The 24221-nt window shown below is 46.0% G+C and overlaps 1 protein-coding gene across 4 annotated transcripts in view; it reads right to left on the bottom strand.

Moving 5' to 3' along the window:
* Positions 1–6346: 6346 nt before the first annotated feature.
* Positions 6347–24221, bottom strand: part of Armt1 (acidic residue methyltransferase 1) — a 113045-nt gene continuing 95170 nt past the window's right edge. For 3 of the 4 annotated variants that reach the window (XM_055615998.1, XM_055616000.1, XM_055616001.1), the window contains 5 exons: positions 22699–22872; positions 20045–20287; positions 10150–10386; positions 8289–8429; positions 6347–6696 (listed from right to left, as the gene is read on the bottom strand). In XM_055615998.1, the coding sequence (XP_055471973.1) occupies positions 6646–6696; positions 8289–8429; positions 10150–10386; positions 20045–20287; positions 22699–22872 (846 nt within the window). In that variant the 3' untranslated portion in view covers positions 6347–6645. The remainder of the gene's footprint in view (positions 6697–8288; positions 8430–10149; positions 10387–20044; positions 20288–22698; positions 22873–24221) is intronic. The other variant, XM_055615999.1, reaches the window with a different exon arrangement.

Genomic DNA, 24221 nt, shown 5'->3' with positions numbered 1-24221 from the left:
CAGACATGGATGCGACTGTGTGGTCCTGTGAGTAAACTGAATATAACAAGAGAGAGTGTGAAAACGAATGAACTTGTAGTGTGCCTTCCAGCCCCTCTGGCCCTGACAGGTAGAATACTCTCCTGGTATGCTCTAGCAGTAGATTCCAGATGCCACTTGAGTTGAGCCGGTCAGATGCCCAAGTGTGAGATCTGGATGTTGGCAGTGGTCACAAGGCCACTGCCACAGCTACTGCTATTGGACACTCGGTAGGCACACTCGGTTCTCTGTGGCATCATTAGCAGAGAGCACAGCACTCAGTCAATAGGTTTGTGGTCCCTGAGAGGACAGGAACTCAGCGGGTACTTCCTGGTCCAGAGACCTGCAGGAGCAGTGGGGGTGTCTGGGGTTGGAAACAAAAAGGAAGACTCTGAAAACAGTGGCTCCAAACCACGTGTCATGTGATTCTGTATCACTGGCTTCCTGCTTGTTCTCATGCTGCTGTGTGCACTTAGGAATGTCCACAGAAAGCTCAATTGTGCTTCTGTCCCTTCAGCCCTCAGAGGGTCCTGTGATTTCCCCTATGACAGACCTCTTTTTTCCTGTTCTAATATAAGTAACATCTGTGAACTGTTAAAGCCACCGAACATTCAAAATGAGGCTGCTGGGTGGTGGTGGTGGTGGTATAGGCCTTTAATCCCAGCACCTGGAAGGCAACGGTGGCAGGCCGATCTCTGTGAGTTTGAGGTCAGCCTAATCTACAGGGCAGCCAAGGGTACACAGCCTCAAAAAAAGCAAAACAACACACACACAAATATATATGTATATATACTAACAAAATAAATGAGGTTATTTTCTGGTTCTCAACCTTATACTAGGACTTAGTTAAGAGTCCTCATGAAGCAAGAGCTGGAGAGGACAGGAACTCCACAAGGAGAGCAACAGAACAAGAAAATTTGAACATAGGGAACTTCCCAGAGACTCATACTCCAACCAAGGACTATTCATGGAGATAACCTAGAACCCCTGCACAGATGTAGCCCATGGCAGTTCAGTTTCCAAGTGGGTTACATAGTAATGGAAAGAGGGACTGCCTCTGACATAATCTGATTGGCCTGCTCTTTGATCACCTCCCCCTGAGGGGGAGCAGCCTTACCAGGCCACAGAAGATGACAATGCAGCCACTTCTAATGAGAACTAATAGTCTAAGATCAGAAAGAAGGAGAGGAAGACCTCCCCTATCAGTGGACTTGGGGAGGGGCATGCATGCAGAAATGGGAGGAAGGGTGGGGTCGGGAGGGGAGGAGGGAGGGGCTTATGGGGGGGTACAAAATGAATAAAGTGTAACTAATAATAATAATAAAATATTTTTAAAAAAAGTCCTCATGAAGACTTGTGAAAGAAGCAAGAAGTATCACTTCTCACCAATATTTCTATCTTGCTGTTTAGGGGTTTTGGTAGACCCTGTAGTACTGAGTGATGGAGGAACAGTGGTTAGATGATTGGTAAAACTACATCACAGAAGACAGCGAGGCAGTTTAGTGTCTTCAGGCCTAGATCCATAGAGGATGTGTGAATCTGTCTTGAGTCAAGTTTCCTGGAAAGACTGTAAAGCAGTGGGTTGGTCAATGGCCTACAGAGAAGCCAAACTTGTGAGAAAGTAGGAGGCTGGCTAGGGTGTGGTAGCACTGCATTACATCCAGTTCTGCTTCTGTTGCTGTGAGAAAATGTGCTGATAACAAGGAACTTCAGGGAGGAAGGGTTTATTTAGCTTACAGTTCTGGTTACACTTCGTTGCTTTGGAGGAGTCAGGATGGATGGAGTTTAAAGCAGTTCAAATTGTATCCACAGAGGAAATAATGCAGGTAGGCCTGCCTGCTTGCTGGCCTGCTGGCTCCTCTCATATAGTGCAGGACACCCTTTGTAGGGAATGGTGCCACCCTCAGTGGGCTGGGTCTTCCCACACCAGTTAGCAATCCAAGCAATCCTCCACCAGATCATCTGATCTAGATAATTCCTCAATTTCGAATGCCTTCCAGGGTAATTCTATATTGTGTTCAGTTGACAATTAGTGCTAACCATCACATGATCTTCTGAGAAAGGAAGGGTGAGAGGCTGAGAGGACCTTCCAGGGCATCCCTCACTGAGGGACAAATGCCAAGTCTGTGTGTCCTTGCATCAACCACTCACTATATGAGAGTTTTCCTAGTAAAATGTCTGTGAGAGAAGGGCAAGATTTAAGTCCTGGAAAGGGACTTGGATAAGGGCTGTCAGGAGCCAGCAGCCCTGGCCAGATCCAGAGCCAGCACCTCACAGCCAGGGTGTGTGACTCAGAAGTACAAACCCTGGGCTAGCTCACTGACAATCTGGCTTCTTACCTGTGGAGCCATCACTTTAATATCTATTTTTGTCTTTGTATGAAATTCCTCCTGAATCGACACGTCCATATTTTGCATTTAGACAGGCATCTGTCTTTTTATTCTTTCTTTGTTCTTCTTTCATACACTACACCTTGACCACAGCCTCCCCTCTCTCCACTCCTCCCAGCTCCCCCACACCCCCTCTTCCCCAGAGCCACTGCTCTGAAGGCCTATGTCCTTCAGAGCTACACCGGGGCACATGTCCCTTACCCTTCTGACCAGGGGAAAGTCTCAAGACCACGGGCAGACACTTTCAAGGGTCTCAAATACACAGAAGAAAAGGGAGAGCGGGCTGTGTGGGAAAGGGGCAATAATGCTTTCGGAGGGGAATGACTGAATGTGTCCAAATATGGTGGAAATGAGCTGTGAATGGAGATGCGGACAGAAACATTCCAAAGAGAAACAAGGAGCTGGGGGCCATGGGTTTCTAAAACTGTGAGTGCCCAGGCAGGAAGCAGAATTAAGCTAAACTAGGGAAAGGGAAAAATAGGTGTGTACGTGTACACATAAAAGTTGTTATTAGGATGTGCTACCCAGAGTGTTTCCTGTAATGGCTTCTATTTTCTAAGTGAAATCAGAGGATATTATCCCCTGAGAAGGAAGAAGGAAGAGATGGGATAAAGGCAGTGAGGAAACGAATATTTTCAAGAGTTGTTTCAGAAAATGGCAGTGAGATCCAACTGGGAAAACGATATAGGATGACCAGTTGGCACAGAGGGCTCTGAGGAGATCAAGGTTGTGGATTTGGGATGCCACTTAACTGTGATTTTATGTTATTTTCTCCAGCCTCATTCAGTGGGGCAGATAAATCAGCAGAAACAGTGGTTGCTGGTATTAATTCAAAGTTGAGGACAGAAGAGCAAGGAAATAAGAAGTCAAAGGTATTAGGAGGAAAGTGACTGGAGAAATGAACCATAAGGTCTAGGCTGGCTCCAGGTTGAGTAAAGATTGACAGGGCAAAAAGGAGAAAAAGGAGTGTCAGGGAGACTCAGGTGCAAGGAGCAGCTGTTAGAGAGAATGAGGTAAAGGGGGAAGAAGATCACGCTGATTTTAATGTTCCGATCAGTGCAGGCTGCACGGATATAAATTCTTGAATTTCTGACCCTCCACTGCAGTATGGCCAACCTACCAGGGACCACACTCAGAAAACCTGACTCTCCCTCTCCCAGCAGTCCATAGCTGGGGGATAGCTGTCAATAGCTCCTTGGCAAGGAAAGAGACAGCACGCGCCACTCCCGCTTTGCATGTCGGGTTTCGCCCATCCTGAGCTTGTGCACGTGTTTGTGCATGCTGTATCACATACGTGCACGTGATCCGTTAGGTGTGGAAAACAGTTTCCTTGTAGTCATCCGCTGCCGCTAGCTCTGAGAATCTATCCACACTCTTCCACAATGATCCCTGAGCCTTGGGAGAAGGGACTGTGACACTGACGTGCAATTTAGGGCTGAGCACTCCGCAGCCTCTCATTTTCTGCACTGGAACTACGTTGCAGTCTCTCTCTTGTTCTTTCTTAATCTCTATCTACTGCAAAAAGAAACTTCCCTGATAAGGGTTGAGGGATGCACTAGTCTGTAATGATAAATCATGTTCATTTATGAGTGTAATAGAGGCTTCTCCACTAGGTAGCAGGCCACATCCGCTGATGTCAGTGCTACATAGTTTCCATCTTTCGGAGTGGCCCTAAATCCAATCAGAACACGCTTGGTTACTTCCACGACCTTTGTGCCGCCGCTGCACCAGTGGACACTCCTTGACCGGCTCGTCCTTACTGTAGTTACGGGGCCCACGGTTGGATGACATGAATTACTTTTCTCCTCTGGGAGTGTGTGTAGCAGCTTCCAGCACTATGAGCTTGCCAGTAGGGATGAAGCTTCCAGGTGAAGACCTGTTTGATCTCTCCGTGTGCTGTGACTCAGGTATGAGGTATCTTCAGCAACAGGATCTTACCATCAGGATCTGGAGAGTAGCCAAGAGCTATTGGTGGCACCCTGTCATATTTGGGGGTCCCACCAGGCCTCACTGGCCAACACCTCCAGAAGAGGTGATCCATCCCTGGCACTGTGATTTTTGTTTGTTAGTCTCTCATATCTAGTCAAAACATTGTTGGACCATTATAAGGTAACTCCATTAAACTCCACTACACAAACTGAAAGAAGCCTTCCCAGTTAAAAGTTAGTCACCATGAAATGTTATCCCAGTAAAACTTAGCTGCCTCTTCTGCTGCTGTTTTGACATCATCTCACAGATGTCTTCAACAGCCCTTCAGCCCCTCACCTCCTTGTCTAGATCACTGGTCATTCCTCTGCAGAAGACTAGAAGAATACAGTGTGAATTTAGATGGAACAAAGCTTAGAAGGTTTTTTTCTGAGATATTTTCTGAAAATATTTAGATGTCTCGGTGACCAAAACAATAACCCCAATAGCAATTCCCCTTGAGTGTATTTGTTAGATGAGTTAGTATTAAATATTTAGGACCTTATCTAAAAATCACATTCATCTAATGCATTTTATTGGACAATATAAAATATACATGAATAATATATAAAAACAAAGCTTAGTGCAGAAATGTGAAGCCAGCCTGCCAGCCCTGGAACCTGTGCCCAAAGGAAAGGCCAGCAACCAACTGGCATTTTGACATGAAAGAAATGGCTTCACCAACACATTTTCAATTTGTCCAGATAACAAACAATTACCATCTGCATGAACTGTCTACAGACACGGAATTTATTTATACTTATCCCAGATTCTTTGCACTGAAAGTCCCTAGGGAATATAGTCAAACATTCTAATATTAATAAGTGTATCAAAAACTGTGATTTATATATACACTGAGCCATACATTTGGATAAACAAAGGGTAACTTCACATGATAAAGTACAGTTGTAGCCACTGTGGGCTGTTTTTAGTCTCTTATATGAACCCTGACAGGTAACTAATGGCCAATTAAAGGAGAAATAAGAAAGCAGACACCACTCCAGCTCGATGGCAGTCTAGCAGAGGAGGTAAACCTAACCTGGCAGGGCTGCAGGAGGCCTGGCTGGTTGGATAGTTGGTTGGTTGGCTGGTTGGTTGGTTTGAAACAGTTTCAATATGTAGCCCAGGCTGGCCTGAAACTCACTATGCGGCCCAGAGTGGCTTCAACCTTAGAGCAATCCTCTTGGCTCAGCCTCCTGAGAACTGAGATTACAAGAGTATGCCACCAGGCCTAAAGGAAGCAGTGTATCTTTTAAAACATATTGGATGGGCCATTCACTCTGTTTATGAAAGAATATTTATTTTCATGCTTTTTTTTTAAACCATTCAAATCAGTATCTAAGCTTATTCCCAGCCTAACTGATGGCTAGGTCTGCATGCTCTCTTGTTGTCTTGACTCAGCTTGTGCCTTGTTTGTGGCTGTGGATTAACAGTTGGTTGTATATTTCTCATCTTTTCTCAGTGTTGTGAGGCACAGGGATTGCTGATTTATTTATGTGCTTGTTTGTTTAATAAGACACATAAAAGTACAAGCTGTGGCTAGATAGATGACTTCATGCAAGCCTGACAACCTCAGTTCAAATCCCAGCTGGATCACTCAAAGGCTGGGTATGACTGAGCAAATGGTTGTAGCTCCTCCTGGAGAGACAGGAGGATGGCAGAGCATGGTTGCTGCCAGCCTAGCTCCAGGTTCGTTGAGAGACCGTGCCTCAAGGAAATGAAGTAGAGAATCATAGAGAACATACCTGATGTCCTCGCCTGACCCTCTCATGCGTACACAAAGGCACAAGGATCTGCACACACTTGCGCACACCTCTCTCCAGCTATAGCTCTCTCACACACACACACAAGAATCAGGGACAATTCAGAAAGGTTTATTTTTTTGATTTATTTTTAATCTATATATTCATTTTACATCCTGATCGTAGCTCCCTCCCTCCCCTCCTCCCAGTCCCACCCTCCCACCTTCTTCCTTCTATTACCCCCTCCTCCTTCTCAGAAAAAGGGAAGCCCCCCAACCCACCCCAGCACATCAAGTCACATCAGGACTGAGCTCATCCTCACCCACTGAGGCCAGGCAAGGCAGCCCCATTAGAAGGAAGTGATTGAAAAGCAGACAACAGAGTCCAAGTCATAGACAGCACCCGCTCAACTTACTAGGGAACCCACATGAAGATCAAGCTGCCCATCAGTCACATATGCGTAGGGGGCCTAGGTCCAGTCCATTTATGGTCCTTGGTTTGTGCTTCCATCTCTGGAAGGCCCCACAGGTCTAGTTGGGTTGACTCTGTTGGCCCTCTTGTCCCCTCCGGGGCCTTCTATCCTATATTTCATATATGTAAAATCAGATAAACTGTCCAACAGAAAATGCTCTCAATGATGCTAAGAATATAGTTTTCTGAAATATATTTGTCCAACAGAAATTTTGAAAGAAGGGAGAAACTACTATCTATACTAAAATCAGGGCCATGAAAAGTGCTTTGCTGTTAAGCGTATTTGTTATGCTGGTGAATAAAACTGAAGAGGATTTATTCATCTGTCAGACTGGGCTCATACAAGAGACTTTAAATGTAAAGAACTGAAGTTAGCCCTGTTCAAACTTTCAAAGCCAGCACTTAGAGTGACCTGGGAGTGTTAGTAAAAGCAGGCACATTTTTATCATCTCAGACCTGTCAGGGCTTTCAACTAAGTCACTTTTTAAACCCTGTCACCTTTAGACTTGTCCTGACTGGACTGTAGGCTAGCCTGCCTTCCTTTTTGCCGGTGAATCCTCGTAGCCTCAAAACTGCAGAGAATCTGAGGCTGAGCTCTAGGAAGCACAGCCTCTGCCTCGTGCATCCTGGCTCCCACACTAACCATGTAGAACACGTGTTAGCACAACTGTCTCTGGGCCCTGGAAAGCGTGTACATAAATGTGCTCAGACTTCACCATGTTACCCTGATCTCATGGCTACACTCTGGATGCGTGGACTGGGATGTCACCCAGAAATCTATAAACAGGCACAATTATTATGTGTCAGATTTTGTGTACATGGAGAGAGAGAAGGTTTTTCTGTGAGGCTGGACAGATGGCTCAGTGGCTAACAGCACTTGCTGCTCCTGCAGAGGACCTGAGTTCAGCTCCCAGCACCCACATCAAGTGCTTTACACTGCCTGCAACTCCAGTTCCAAGGGATCTGACTACCTCTTGTGGGCTTTATTGGCACCTGCACACACACAAACACACAAATGTAAAGTAACTTTAAATAACATTTTTCAGAAAACTTCTTCACACGCTTATCTTGAGATTTAAAGTTGCCAGTAACGTTCCAGCTTGGCTGTTCTACACTGTGTTCTCATCTGTGCCAACGTAGGCATGAACCAGGGGATTCCCGTGGGTCTCGATGTGCTAACTAACGAAGTACAGATAGTTTTAGTGTTTAGTATTCCTCTAGGACTGGCACCTTTTTTACATTGATTTCTTTTGTGTGTAAGAGAGTGAGTGTGTGTATGTGTGTGTGAGAGAGGAACAGTGTGTGTGTGTATGTATGTGTGTGTGTGTGTGTGTGTGTGTGTGTGTGTGTGTGTGTATACACTTAGGTAACAGCCTGCGTAGTGGGCAGAGGGCAGCTTGCAGAAGTCAGCTCTCTCCTTCTGCCATGGGGGTCCCAGGAATTGAACTCGGGTTGTTAGGCTTGGTAGCAAGTGCCTTTACCTGTTGAGCCATCTCTCTAGCCTTTGCCATGGCCCTTAAGGAAACCTTCTTTGTCCATGATCTACTCTCACTAAGTCATCAAAATATTATAATACTCCAGCCAGATTTCAAAAATACTAGGAATCTGTAAGCTACCCAACTTGAGAATTATACCCTGTCTCTCGGTTCCTCCCTCAGTGTGGAAGTTCTGGGTGGCACTGTGAGCCTTGCTCAGCACTCACATCTGTGAGGCAGGCACAGGGAACAAAGTGATGGTGGTGGATCAGTCTTTCTAGACATCTGATGATGTCACAGTCAGGAATCACGAGAGAGGTCGTGTTCAAGCCCAGCAAACTGGAAACTGCCTCCCGGAAGTCCACCAGCTGCAACAGCAAGCAGACACATGTTAGCTGGAAAAGAAAACACATCACTGTTGCCGGGTCAAAGGCAACAACAAGAGCAAAGAGGAAAACCCCAATCTGCATGAGGGAGGCAGATTACTCAGTCTAGCCTGGGTGACTAGGCCTGCCTGCTAAGTGACTTCCATAAATCCCTGCAGGTTCCCCAAGCTTCAGCAAGTTTATAATCTCCTCTGCGTCAAGGGGCCATCTGTGTGTTTGCTACTGAGTCAAGAACCCTAGGAAATCATCCATCAGACCCTGACCTCACTAAGTCTGTCCTGAAATCCTCCACAAGTGAAATGACAGCTGAGGACATGCTCTGGGGCTGTTGGTGTGAGCCTGTCAGTGAGTGATAACCGTTTCTGTGTGGGGGTGTCAAAGAGACAGAACGAGTTGATGAAAACAAGGCGGCTTCTCCGTCCTTCTTAAACCACCCTGCAAGGACTGCTGCTTCAATGCACGGTGCCATCACTGGCTGATCTGAGACTGCTGGATGCCCATCATGAAGTGGGGATGTAGAAGCCAGGGACAGTGGCTAGAATGGGGACTGTGTCACTTCACCTTCTCCAAAGGTGGTTTCTGTGGCCCTAGGCTAACACAGGAAAAACAAACTTCGCTAAATACCTTCCAGTGCAGAAAAGACGGGATCCAGTCTGCAGATGGAGTGCCATCAGAACACCATCCAAGCATGCCAGGCCCGTACTCATTTATCCCCACCTTCCTTACCATCAACGGTCCAGCATGGGAGATTTGCATATCCCACACCCAGAGCGAACACTGAAACCTCCTCCTCGGTGGGATGGCTCCACTGGCTCTGTGAGTTGTTGGGCTTGAATGAGATCATGAGGGTGGAGTCTCCCTATCACTGAGTCCCCAGAGCTTTTGCCATTTGAGGATTCCAGAAGACACCCTTTATAAACCTGAGACCCCATCTGCTGACACCTTGACTCTCCAGCCTGTAGATCTAAGGGAAATAACTGCCTTCCTATGAGCTGCCCCGATTCCCAAACTTCGTTAAGGCACCTCTATAGAATAAGATATCAGCCTAGTCTTCCGTCAGACTTTCCCGCCCTCTTGAATGCGGCCAACACTCACAATTCCTGGGATGTTTTCTTCCTGAGAACCACTTGCTCTTAGAATTTGGCTCTTCCCAGCTCTGCCTGACACATGAGCCAAAACAGAGTGGGGGAAAAAAATCCTAAAATCAGAGTCCATTCTCTGCCCTTTTCAGCTTCAGAAAGTGACACGCTAAGGCAGAAGAGGTCAGACTGCCCGGGACAGAGTTCTTTATGTTTGACCTGATGTGCTCAGGAGATAAAACTCTCCTCCTCGCAACCATCCAGCCAACTCGGACTTCCTTTATGGCTTACATCTGCGCTTGGTCAACCATGAAGTCTGGGTGCCACTGAGTGAGGTTGGAGGCTGTTTCCTGCAGCCGATCTCTGTGGGAGATAAAGCTTCTCTCTGGCTTCCAAGCCCTGCTTAACATTAAATGCGATGAGGCAATTATCAAACACAGTTTAAAACATCTCATCACCACCAGAAGCTGGGCCCAAACTGGCTTTCTATTGCCTTGATAAGAACATTAATTTTTTTTTCTTTCTTATAATCTATGCCATGCAAGTATGAACTGCTCTCCTTGGCTGAGAGACTCATGATGATTATTGGTGTGTCAAAAAGTCCTGAGGAAAATTCGACATACCTGCTGTTCCCTCCGCTCTGCTTCGTCCAGAGATTTCCTCATGGTATTCAGTTCGAAGACTGCCACCTCGATCATGGCCCTGGCCCTTTCCTTGTACGCCTTAGCCTCCTCCTCAGTACTATCCAGCTCTGACTTGACCGACATAAGCTTTTTCTCCGCTTGCTCCTTCATTTTCTCCAACTCGTCTCGGGATTTGTTTAAGTCTTCAATGGCTTTGGTCTGCTCCAAAGTTTTAATCTAAGAAGTCCAGAGACTGGCGGTCATTTCCCTTGTACTTCCTTAGGAGAACTGTATACAGAGAACTTGGAAGTCAGTGAGACTCACTTAACTTTTTTGTGAATAAAGAATTACTTCAGCCTGTAATCCCAGCACTCTGAGAAGCCATGGCAGGCAGATCTCTGTGAGTTTGAGGCCAGCCTGGTCTACAAAGCAAGTCCAGGACAGCCAAGACTACACAGAGAAACCCTGTCTCAAAAAAAAAAAAAGGATGTATTTCATACCAGGCAGCTACAAAGGCCTTGCAAGACAGCATAAGCTAGATGAGCATGACTTCAGTCATTATAGCTTATAAACGATACAGTACAGTCATCTTATTTGGGAAGTCAAGCCAATAAAATTGCAGACAGCATGGTTCTGGAGTGAGATCGCTAAGCTAAAGCCTGGGAGCAAGCTGGACGCTGCACACTGCCCAGTGTGTCCCTGTGCTTTGCAGATAAACAACAGCAGTGGCAGAATGCCAGGTCTGCTAATGGTGTCACACGGGAGCCTCTCAGCAAGTCTCCCTCATTGCTGTGAGGGGGCTCTCCATCAATGGTCACTCAGAAGACTCTCTAGACATGAGCTATGAAAATGCAATGAAAAATGTCACCACATCCTATGCTGACAAAGGGCAAAGATGGTCCCAGCTGGAGACACACCCCAGGACTTTAAAGCCCTGACAGAGCTCCTGGGAAAACAAGTGCGTTGTCCCTATGAGTTTATTTAAGATCACACCATAGCTGCTTACAAAAGAACTGAAGCAAACCAACTACTGTGTCCAGCACAGATCCAGGGACAGACCTGACGGGGCAAGTGAGGGAATGAAGACAGACAGACAGACAAGCTGGGATCAGGTGGTCTATTCTATCTGCTGGAGAAACCACGGTTCCCCAGAAGCTAAGCATTCTCATTCTATAGACTGAACAGAGAAGCAGGCCTAGTGTATATAGCTGGACAAGAAGGTGGGTTATTTCATACAGATAAATAGGCAGGAGTATGGTATACAACCGGATCAAAGAGACAGGTTTGGCTAATCTTGGCAGGAGCAATCTCTGTTGAAGAGCTGTTCAGGCTGTAAAAATCAAGAGAAAGTGAGCTGTGGTGGGCATTTTCCACACACAGCCAACAGCCACACTCGGACCAAAGGGAGGCTTTGCCATTCTTCCACGGCTCCGAAACTCTGGAGTCTGTAGATGTGAACCACAATATGGATGGACTACGAACATCTTGAGCAAAGTAAGCTAGGCACAGAGGAATTTTGATAAAATCCTACCCACCTGAGAAACGTGGAACATTCTAACTCATATGAAGGCAACAAGGAAGTTAGCAGGGGCTGGCAAAAGGACAAAATGGGAGTCATCGTGTGGCAGGCACAGGTTTTCAGTTCGGGGCAATGAAAAAGTGCTAGGAATGAGCGGCAGTGAAGCTTTTACAGCCCTCTGGATTCACTCAGCGCTGCGGTACACACCCAGGAACAGCTCAGGAGTCTATGACATGTTCTTTCATGGCAATAGTAAGGAATCTGAAATAGTTTTGTAACTTCAAATACTTTTAAATGACCATTAAAAATAAATGCAAGCCAGGCATGGCGGCTGTGATGGCTGGGGGGTTGACTTGACACAACAGAGACTCACCTAGGAAAAGAATGTCAATGGAGAATTACCTAAAATCAAATTGCCCTGTGAGTACATGTACACAGGAATATCTAGGTTGCCTTAAGTGAGGCGGAAAGGCCCAGCCCAGTATGGGAGGTACTGTGATCTAGGCAAAAAACGCTAAGTGTGTAAGGGTAGAGCAATAGAGCTAGCTGAACATGAGCAAGCAAGTAAGAAAACATGCATTCATTTCATTCCTCTCTGCTGTTGACGGCAGATATGATAGAACTAGATGCTTCAGACTCAGGCCGCTGTGACATCATTGCAATGATGGACTGTAACTTGGAATTGTGAGTTAAATTTAACCCTTTATCCTCTAAGTTGCTTTTAGTTAGGACATTTTATCACAGCAACAAATATGAAATCAGGACAGTGATGCATACTTTTAATCCCAGCATTTGAGAACTGGATGTAGTAAGATAAGGAATTCAGGGCCAGCCTTGTCCACACAGTGAGTTCAGGTCAGTCTGGACTGCAAAAGAGCTTAGCTCAAAAAGAAATCCAAGTAAATAAGTACAAACAAGCTACAATAACTACTATAGTAGTTGTAGTTACAAAAAAAAATAAGATGATTACAAAAGCTAGCAGGAAATTAGAGAGTCAGAACACTCACATACTGCTGGATGGAATACAAGATGGTTCAACTAGTACAGAAGGCAGTTTGAAATGCTGAGTCCATGACCCATCAAGAGGAGTGAAACCACACAGCCACACAAGGAGTTGTAGACAACGTTCATAGAAGCATTACTCAGAGTGATGACCCGATGTCCACCGAAATGTCCATCAGCTGAAAGATGGGAAAAGCGCAGCACAGCCACTCAAAGAGCAACAAACAAGAACGAAGGACGACGACATGCTATAGCATGCATGGACACTAAAAACATCGTACCAAAAGAATGAAGCCAACTGCCCGAAAACCACATAAATACCTTCTCACGAAAGGAAAAGGTAAGATGTGAGGCTAGTGGGAAGAAAGAATAGGGCATTATAACTTAAAGTCATAGATGCAGGGTTTCTTTGAGTATGCTAAAAATATTTTGCAATCAGGTACTGTCTGGATAAGTCTGTAAATATAATTATAAAAAACACAGAAATGCATATTCTGAGACAGTGGCACTGTTTTGGAAGGTCCTAGACTTTAAGTGATGCAAGAAACTGCTCAGTGTGCTGTTCAAAGTTAAACATCTTCCTCAGCTCCCTCTTCAGTGTCTGCTCTGTGTCCACCGTGAGGTGAAGAAGTTCCTTGGCAAGTCTTCCCCAAGCTCCCAGCAGCACAGGGTTCTACAGATGCGCACAGAGCCAAGTAACTGCCAACTAAACCTCTGAAGCCATGAGCAAAAGCTTCTCCCCTTCTGTAAGCTGCTTCCATCAGGCATTCTAGCTCAGAGACGAGGAAGCTGATACCTGAGGTGAAGAGGTGACTGTCAGGAAGGCCTAAATTGATCTGCAGATCAGAATGCTGACTGAAAGTGAAGAGAGCCATTAATAAATTTGGACCACGGGTGGAGGTTGCAGTCAGGGGCTGGTGTATTCTTGGGTGCTAGCTTTAGGATGCATCTTCACTGTGACTGGGCAGCTAGTGGGTGGCATGAGGTGGCCTGACCTGAGGTCCTCCGTATCTGATCAGAAAACAAGAGGAAGGCTAGAAACTATTCTAAGACGTCTGGAGGAAACATGATTTGAGGTACACATGAAAGTCTAGCCTGACAATCAGACTAACCCTGCTGTCTAGATCACGGGAGTCTGCATCAAGTGCCTGCTGCTACACTCATAAAGTCAAAACCGGTGTCACAGCCTTCCAAAAGCCAGCTGCTTTTGCTGTGGTCTGGATGCCTGTGCCGACAAACTTCCTATACCTTCACCCCCAAAGCGATACTGTGATGGAGTGGGGCCTTTAAGAGGTAAACAGGCTGCGGTTCAAGAGAAATAGATACCTGGGGTGGTTTCAATAAGGGTGGCCCCATGGGCTCGTATATTTCAATGTTTAGTCACCAGGGCATGAAAGTCTTAGATAGGATTGGAAGGATTAGGAGGTGTGGCCTTGTTGAGGCGTATCACTAAAGGTAAGCTCTGAGGTTTCAAAAGCTCAGTCAGGTCCAGGTTCTCTCTCTCTGCCTGTAGATGCGTATGTAAAGATCTCAGAAACTGCTCCCGCAGCTGTCTGCCGCCATGCTCCCCACCATGATGATAGTGACACTGTCTCTGAAACTGTAAGCAAGCCCCCAATTAAGTGCTTTGTTGTTTAAGAATCGCCTTCATCATGGTGCCTCTTCACCTCAGTAGAACAGTAACGAAGATGCCCTCATAGCAAACAGAAACAAGGCCCTGTGTGCCCTGCTAAACAGGTGGCGCTTTCCTGACCCGTGACACCATGTGAGGACACAGCCAAGAGGAGTCTTCTAAGAAGCAGGAAGCAAGACTGTGCAGACATCAGATCTGCTGGCACCTTGACCTTGGGCCTCCCAGCCTCTAGGACTCTGAGACCCACATTGCTATTGTTTATAAGCCACCCAGTTTGTGCATACTGTTATGACACTCAAAGTCTGATATTTTTCTGGAGAGCAAGAGGCCAATGGCAGGCAGGCTTGACCTCAGAGCCAGTGAACCAGTTCTGCGGGGTGAGACCAAACTGTCTCGGGGCTCCAAGCGCAGCTGTGAACCAGTCTGAAAGTCACAAGAACACCGTCTGTGGCTCTTGGAATATTCAGAAAATAAAACTCCAGCCACTAGGGTGAGGGCAGCACAGAAAATGGGATAAGGGAAACGGCGGCACAGGTATTTAAGATGGGAACGCACAGATCTGCAGGACTGTGGTAAGGACTCATAGATCCCATATTGTTAGAGTCACGTTCAGAAACTGATCGTTGGTCAAATCCAGTGTGTCTCAATGGTAATTCCTGAGTGTGCTGACTCCACTGTAGAGAGAATGTCTTCATTCTTAAGAAAAAAAAAAACTTGGGGAATTCCTGAGGTGTGGCCCATTAGAGTTACAAAAAGTCCCTTCCCCTGATTCAGCTTTCCATTCAGATTGAGAAAACACGCTAAAATGTCTACCAGAGGTGCCAGGTCACAGCTTAGAGACTAGAAGTGAGAGGTAGACAGTCCTGAGGAGAAGAAAGAGGAGCAGACTCTGAATAACCACAGGCTTTATCAACCCAGAGATGCCATGTCCCTGTAGAGCTTAGGGGACAGCCAGAGAATGCAGAAACGACAGACACATGGGCCAGCGTGCACATGGAGTGGTCTGGACTCTCTAATGGAGAAGCCGCAGCACCCGGAAGCTCAGCATGATTATTACATAGAGTTGAAGAGAGAGGTGAGGCTGTTTCATACAGTGGGCCTGGGCTGTCACAATCAGATAAACAGGGTGTGGTTATTACACACCACTGAGTAAGGAGGCAGATGCAGAGGTAACCTCAGCAGGAGCGGGCTCTGTAGGGGAGCACTCTTCAGGCATAAACATCCAGGGAGAGAAAGCTACAGTGGACATCTTCTGTGCTGTCAAAACATTTGCACTCTGACCACAGAAAGGCTCTCCCATCTTTCCCAGCTTCACCAGGGAAGGCTTTACCACTGCCGTGGGCGGAGGCTTTAGGGTCCTTAAGATGGCTGTGTTCATGTCAACCACACATTCACTCAGGACGTCACTGGTTCCCTGCGCTGAGGCCTGTTTGGATTATTGTCAGGAGACAGGAGGCAAGGAAGGAAGTGCCAAGTAGAGACACCAGGACAGAACTGGGGGCCAGCAGGAATGAGGGGAGAATCTAAAGTCAACCCAAGCAGATTCCTGGGAGTGGGGCAGAACTATGTTGGTTTTTTAATCCCCCTGAGGGAACTTCTCAGACCAGCCCAGGGTTCAGCAAGCAAGCAAATGGCCTCTAATTTTCCTCAAGCTGGACAGAACTGGCCATTAACAAGATTGATGTACCATGGAGAGTCCAGCCAGGCCAGGAAAGGTTCCCGGGGTGCCGCCCGGGGTAAGCACTGTGTGCCATCACTGTGCAATCCGGGGAGCAATGCTCTCTCATACAAAGGCTCAAAGGCCTGGAGGGAAGAGGTCATTAAATCTGAAGGCTTAAGCGTTGGCTGACCCTAGCTGGGATCCAAGTCTCCAGCTGCAGTTGTTAAAGAGAGTGCACTAAAAACCCCTGACAGGCACCAAACAGAGCGCGTGGGTCTCTGCATGAAATGGGGCAGCCAGCCTCAACCTTCCTAAGGTGGCAGCCCTTTCATACAGTGCCTCACAGTGTGATGACTCCAACCAGAACATTATTTCTGCTGCTACTTCCTAACTGGAACTTTGCTACTGTTACGAATCGTAGTATAAATATCTGTGTTTTCCTATGGTGTTAGGCGAGGAGGCTTGTCTCTGCCTGGGGGTCCTGATTCACCGGTTGAGAACCGCTGTTCTGGAGTCTTACCGGCCAGAATAGTGTGTTCACAGGAAGATGCTCAGCTCTGAGGTCCCTCCTCCCTCCTTGTCCACTGCAGCCCCACATTCTGGGAGCTGGCAGCACCGTGAGCCTCACCCCAAGAAGCAAGCACTCTACCTTCACAGCCCTGTGCACTGTGCACAGTGAAAAAAGCAAGCCAGGAGGCCTGGGCCACTGCAGAACAGCGCTGACCTCAGGGAAGAGGAGCAAGGGCTATGCTCCGCCTCCCTGAGGGTGGAGCGTGCTGGGAGCAGCTTCCGTGGGGGAATATAGAGGAAGTCAGAAAGAGAAAAAACAGCTTTGCCTGTGGCTGAAGGCTACTGTCTGCTCTAGTGTTTTCTTGGAAGACCACAGAGAAGACACTCTCCCCTGGGTTTTGGAGCTGATTTGGAGCCAAAGCTCCTACCAGGGTTGGGCCACATGCTACAGCCTGACAGCTAGAGCTCTCCACCAGCTAGCTAATCTTTCTTCCTTTCTCACTAGCCAGAATTAAGACCTATTCCACAGGCTGAACTCTTTCAAACAAAGTCAAGAGACTCAGTTCTGACCAGTGGAGACAATGAGCTGCTGAATCATTCCCAGAAAGTAGGCAGCAGGGTGTCTATCAGGCCTTCCTCCCGGCTGGTCCCAAGAATGAGGCTGGAACCCCCAACAATTGCGTAACCGCTGCCCAGTTAGCTCTGGGGAAGAAAGAGGATGAAAGCATTGGCTAGGCTGCTCAAGTTGAAATCAGAATATACCAGGCTTCTGATGACCATTGAACGGTGCTTCTAAATTTGGCATGTCTACTCCCTTACACACATATAAACATATAAACATACACACACATAGTGCTGAGGATTTCCCCTGAGGGCCAAGCACACTCCCTGATTCCTGGTTCTTTTCCGTGAAAAAGTAACATCCTTCCTGTGACAGCTACCAACATTATGGGGAGTGTCTATACATTCCACAGAACTCCATATTCCTTTGCTGGGGCAAGCCGTGAACTGTCTGGCTAGGGAGGAGTTACACAAAACCTCTTCCACCTCCTCTAGAATTTTGCCACAAGACTTCCGTTTATAAGGTGATATTTGTGTCCGACAGTAATACTACTTTAATAATAGCAGGTCAGTGAGAAAAGAACAATGGCAGGGTCTATGCATAAATCATACGCCCATGCAAACTGAAGGCCAAATTATATCACCTGTGCACACTAGGGTTTCACACTAGGAAAATGAAACATGGTAGAACACACTCCATCATTCGGGGAAAAGCCACAGGCAGGACAAACTCGTAAATGGCACCACACATTCTTGTTTATGGTGATCTTAATGAAATTACATCGTCAGTCTTAATGTCATTAATTTTCTAGTATGAGTTTTAATCTTTTGATTTCTAAATTGATTTTGGTTTCTTATCAGTAAAAAAGTAATGCAATTAACAAATCTATGTAGTCTTAAGTGTCTTCAGTAAGAACTATCATAAATTATTCTAAATTTAACACAAGCAGGAAAATCTATGCAAAAATAGCTTGGTCTTTCAAAAATATTTCTATAATACTTAGCATTGTATGCCAAGATAATTTTTAAGATTATTTTTGAAGATAATTTTTATATGTAATATTTTATTTTTATTAATTACAGTTTATTCCCTTTGTATCTCCTCTGTAGTTCCCTCCCTCTTTCTATTCCAATCCCACCCTCCGTCCCTCTTCTCCACTCATGGCCCTCCCCCAGTCCACTGAGAGGGGAGTCCTCCTCCCCTTCCATCTGATCCTAGTCTGTTAGGTCTCATCAGGAATGGCTGTATTGCTTTCCCCTGTGGCCTGCTAAGGCTGCTCCCCTGTCAGGAGGAGGTGAACAAGGAGCAGGCCAATCAGTTCGTGTCAGAGACAGTCCCTGTTCCCATTACTACTTGAACACTGAGCTGCCATGAACTATGAAGATAATTTTTGAAGAGTTCATCTGGAAAGGGTTTTGTTTCTTCTTGGTCTAGAACTAAAGGGAACTCTTAATACATGAGTCTTACAAAGCAATATTAAGATCACCTGGAGCCATGGTTTTCAGACTTTAGTTTTCAACAGACACAGGAATATACATGAAAGTTGGAACACAAATGTTCATAGCAGCTGTATTGGTAGTAGCCCTGAAGTAACACCTGGAATGTCCATTAGACGCCAAGTGGACAAGCAGAAGGTAGTCCATCCATGTAATGGACGGTTATTCACCCATCAAAAGGAATTACAGTGGTTAGGGTTACATGTCAACTTAATTTGGACATAATGTCTAGATATTTGGTAAATGGTGTTTAGATGTCTCCTGGAGGGTGTTTGCAGGTGAGATTAAAAATAGGTTATTTTTGTTTGTTTGTTTGTTTTTGTTTTAGTTTGCAGAGAAAGACTCCCACTACGAAGCCCAGGATTTCCCCAAATGCATAATCTGCCCCCCCCAGGCCTCTGAGACACTACGATTATAATTGAGACTCCAAACCTATTTCAGAGCATATTGTGCTAGCTAATGTGGGTAGATGTCTTCCAACCAAATGATGTCCCAAGTACAGGCTAAATAAATAAACAAAGGAATGAATGAATGAAATAAACCTCCCCTGAACAAAAGGAAATGGCTAGGCAAAAACCCACAACTAAAGTATGCCAGTCATGAACTACAATAGTACCTGTCTATCTCCCCTGATGTGGACTTTTCTACAGTATGTTTTTGTACTGGCCAGTTTTACGTCAACTTGACACAAGCTAGGGTCATCAGAGAGGATGAAGCTTCAATTAAGAAACACTTTCACAAGATTAGCTGTAGGCAAGCCTGTGGGGCATTCTCTTAATTGGTGATTGATAGAAGAGGACCCAGAATACTTTGGGTGGTGCCATCCCTGGGCTGGTGGTCCTGGGTGCCATAAGAAAACAGGCAGAGCAAACCAGGAGGACCAAGCCAGGAAGCAGCAGCCCTCCTGGCCTCTGCATCAGCTCCTGCCTCCAGCTTCCTGTCCCGACTTCCTTTGATGATAACTATACACCAAATAAAGCCTTTCCTCCCCAACTTGCCTCTGGTCATCCTGTTTCATTAGAGAAATAGTAACCCAAACTAAGACAGCACTCTAATTCCCAGTAAATAGAGTGTCTAATTTCTTGTTTCCTCCTAAACAAATTCCTGTCTAACAAAGACTTCTGTTACTGGCCCGCAGGAAATGAAGATATTCTAAAGAGAGATACTTGTGTCTCTTGATCTGACTATCAGACTGCCGGAAAAACGGACCCCAAAGAAATGGGAATTCCCTCAGGAATTTCACACAGAGAGAAGGAAAAGGCCCCAGATACTTGTCAGACCACTTCCAGGATGAGACTTTTACACACTGAGCCATCTCGACAGCCCCACCATTTTTTTCTGTTTTATCTGAGGCGGGGCTTTGAACTATAACCAAGAGTGGCTTTGGACTCCTGATCTGCCTGCTTTTACCTCACAAGTGCTGGGATCATGGGCGCGCACAGCCACGCCAGTCGTTTATGTACACTTTGAGGTGCATGGGCAGAAAGTCACAGAGAAGGAGCCACACACTTGCCTTGAGGTCACTGGTGTCGGCCAGTTTGGCTTTGAGCTCAGTGTTGTGCTCCCGACAAGCACTCAGCTCCTTCTGCATCCTCTCCACTTTCTTTTCCAGCTTCCTGACGGCGAGATGGGCTTCATCCTTTTCCACTGCCAAGGCTGAGCGTGCCTGTTTCTCCTGCTGCAGCTGGGCAATTTTCTGCCGAAGGAGGTTCATATGTACTTCTTTGCTCTCCAGTCTTTCTTTCTGAGTCTTTAGCTGGTTTGATACAAGCGGATTAAAAAAAATAATAATAATTGAACAGTCAGTAAATATAAATGAATTACTCAGATAATGTCGATTTTTATCTGTACTTCAATGAGACTCATTTGCAAAGCATCAAAAAAAGGTCACTCGGTTCCTCTCCCTGATTGAATTTTTTTATTCATATTTTTTCCAAGAATTAATTCTGTAGCTACAAAGTATGGGACAAAAGAGCCCCAGAAAATGTGAAAAGAAGTCAGTTCTCCACAGCTGCCTCATCCAATATTCTGTGCCTCATAATAAAAATGTAAAATTACTTTTAAGATGAATAAAATAGGCTTATCAAGAACAGAATAAGTAGAATATAATAAGACACAGACAAAATCCTCTCCAAGACTCAGTGGCCATGATCCCTGTACCAATGTTTTCTAAAACCCACATCATAGTGAAAACCTGCCCTAGATAATCTGAGCCCTCTTAGAACTTGGCTGAGTAGCTCCCGGGATGAAGGTTGAGATAGTCTTACAGAAGGAGACTTCTTAGGAAGCTTTGTTTGCAAACTTCTCGACTCTCACAGACAGACCTCCTGAGGATTTCACTTCTTTGAACCCTTTGTGTCATGCCCAGGCCCATCAGCGCCTCCAACCAAGCAGGGAGGAAGGTCTTGCTGATCAAGTTGATGAAGGGAATTAGACTGGTTTGCAGAAAATGGCTACTTGGGGAAAGAGTCGCCTGGGCCCTGCCTATCACTTGGCTGGGCAGATACAAAATCCAGGCAGCTCCGTCACTGGTCACAAACACTGGGCGGGGCTATTAAGAACTGTCGAGTTATCCCCTAAGTGTTACAAGGTGAAAGGACTCAGCAAAACTACTTTGCTTTTCTTGCCTATCTATGACAGGCAAGAAGTCCTGTCCACATCTGGGCCACGCCTTAAAAAAAAAAAAAAACTTTCTGATATTTCTATAGCCAAATTTCTTTTAACATTTTTGAATAATAGTCTTAATTATGCTTTGAAATTTTCACGTATGTGTACAGTAATTCTGCTCTTATTGAAACTGCAGTCTGCCCACCTCACTGACCTCTCTCCTACTCACCCTCTCCTTCAGTGGAGGACCATTGATCTAACTCAGCCTGCCCCCAACTCCCCTTTTGAACCACTTTTTGTCCAATAGCTCTCCGATGCAAATGTCTATTGATAAATTCTGTGCTCTGGTAGTTTTAATGATGATGTAATCCTTAAGAATGGATAGCCTTGGGTATTAAGATAGAAAATCAATTCTCTGAGAAGAAGTGAAGACAGAATTGTGGCTCAATTCGACATACCTGATGGTAATCAGATTTTCTGTTTTCTCTTTTTAAAAAAAAAAAAAAAAAAAAAAAGATTCCTTCAGACACAGTGAACTGGGACAGAGATTAAGTGAGAACAAAGTTTATTCTGTGAGACAGGAGTTCAAATTTTCCACTTATTAAAAGTAGCTCTCCTGTGGTGCCTATGTCATTCCTGTCTTATGAAGAAACAGAGAAGTGTGTGCTTAGCCTCAGGATATATGGTCTGGCAGAGTCCACGGACCCAGCTGTGACTTATACAACCTCTACACAGAGTGTTTCTCCTAAGAAGTACTACGAGGACACATCTGTTTCCTTCTTTCTTCCTCTGATGCTGACAACTATATAACTAATAATTATGCTTCGGCCCTTCTATTTGTTCATTCATTCCTTTGCTCCAAACCATTTCTAACTCTGCCTTCAATTGGATGCAAAGCGAGCCCTTCCCCCTGTGTTCTCTAGCTCAAAAGAACTAGTACACCGCAGAATTGCTCGCTGCTCCTGGCTACCCTCCTCGCTCAGAGGAGCAGAAACCATGGGGTTCAATGGCTGTGTCTGCAAGTCTCTGTTGCAACCCGGTTTGACCACGAGAATTGTGGCCATGGTACAAACATAACGTCAGCTAGCATCTTCCAGAATCTTCTTTACAAGACATCACTTGCGTCTTCGGCTCCCCTTCTCTTCCCCTCCCCCAACCTTCTGCGTGAACCACAGACGAATGGTTCTTGTTACTATTTTGGACCATGGAAATAAACACCACCCCAGGGGTGGGCAACTCAGAGGCTGAGGGGGCCTGGTGATTGATAGGTCCACCTCAGCCTGTGGACTGGAGACCCAGGGGCCGAGGGGGCCTGATAGGTCCACCTCAGCCTGGAGACTGGAGACTCAGGGGCCGAGGGAGTATGATAGGTCCACCTCAGACTGAGGGAACCTGGTGATAGGTCCACCTCAGCCTGTGTACCGGAGACTCAGCTTCTAAAGCCAGACTCTTATAACACGCTTCCTCAACACACCGCTGCTCGGCGGGAGGAAGCCATTTTAACACTTGGGCTCTCCAGAAGTTTCTCTGCTCAGTACTACAAGGTGCGGTGCCGCTGACCTTTCTCTGTAAGTTGCGAGCAATGGTCTTGTTTTCAATGACAGCACTGGATTCGAGGCGGACCAACTGCTCTATTCGAGCTAAAAGTACATCCAGACGCATGTCAAAGCCAAGTTCAGCAACCATGTGGCCCAATTTCATTTTCTCTGAAAGCTGGTCCAGAAACTTCAGATACTAAACCCAGAAACAAAAATGAAAATAGGGCATGGGAGTTAAATTGTAGTCTCACTGAATTCTTCTCGTTATCACAAGCTTAAAGCTGCTTCTCTTTAAGGCCATCCCAGAGCCTGGATTTTGACCCCGAGATTTGGTAGTGAATGTTTGAACCACTTTACCAATCTCTGCCATCTTCCTGTCCAAACACCCTAGGCTTTCCTGGCCCATAACTTTGATGTCAGCTTAATATCAAACACACTTCTTGGCCCTGCCGTATGGCAAATGAGCTATGCCCCTAATTCTACCCTGGTCTCTCTTTGCATTTCTTGGCAAAAGGCCACAGCAACCTTGTCCCTCCGAGACTGTCCCAGCATTTAACAGTCACTCCAAAACCAAAGCCCAACATACAAAAACACAAAAGCTGAACAACAGTTAACTTTGTTCATTAAAATGCTTTAACGGGGTTGGAGAGATGGCTCGGTTGGTAAGGGGTTTGCAGTGCAAAGCATGTGGATCTGAGTGTGAGCCCCAAAACACACATGTTTAAAACATCCAGACACTGAATGTGTTTGAAATTCCAGCATAGGGAGGCAGAGACAGCTGTATGTCTTGGGGCTCACTGGCCAGCCAATGTAGCCAAATTAGTAAGCTTCATGTTTATTGAGAGGCCCTATCTCAAAAATAAGGCCAAGAGCAACTGAGAAAGTTCCAACCTTTGGCCTACTCACAAACACTGGTGCACCCACACGCAGGGACAGCGAGCTTTAGGGAATGCTCTGTAAAGGAGCCACTACAACACAGCTGGGTGAGCAACACTCTAAAGCAGGACTGGATAAAAGAAGTCATGATGTGCATTCTTTTAAATAGGTGACTTATTGTTCTGTGTGGTTTTGCCCTCATGTATGTATGTATGTACACCACGTGTGTGCAGTGCCTGAGGTGTCGTAGAGAGCGCCAGATCCACTACAGCTTGACCGACAGACATTGGTGAGCCGCCACGTGGGTGGGAGCTGACCAGGCCCTCAACGGAGCAGTGAGAGCGTGAACCCTTGAACCTCTCTAGCCCCCACAGTTCATACTTTAACAGACTAAACTTCCACAAAGCTTAACGGCCTTCCTTCACTTGGCTGCTATTGTTTATCTGAGCATGCTCAGACACAGAAATGCTCAGCAAGGGCCAGATGACTGCATCGATCCATTAATGAACTCGTTCTACGGTAACTGCAGGATTTGCAGTCTAGCTCTGATACCTCCTTCTCACTTCAGTAACTTCTCAGCATCCAGCACTCTCAGGCAATTAGATGTTGAAATGAGTATAATTTCCTGCCATTTAAGTATATCAGCTTAAAGCCTGGAACTATCTATAT

This window comes from Psammomys obesus, unplaced genomic scaffold, assembly GCF_907164565.1.
Source record: "Psammomys obesus unplaced genomic scaffold, mPsaObe1.curated_primary_1811, whole genome shotgun sequence".
NCBI lineage: Eukaryota > Metazoa > Chordata > Mammalia > Rodentia > Muridae > Psammomys > Psammomys obesus.
Note: the sequence above shows the minus strand (reverse complement) of the source record. Positions and strands in the feature narration are given on the sequence as shown.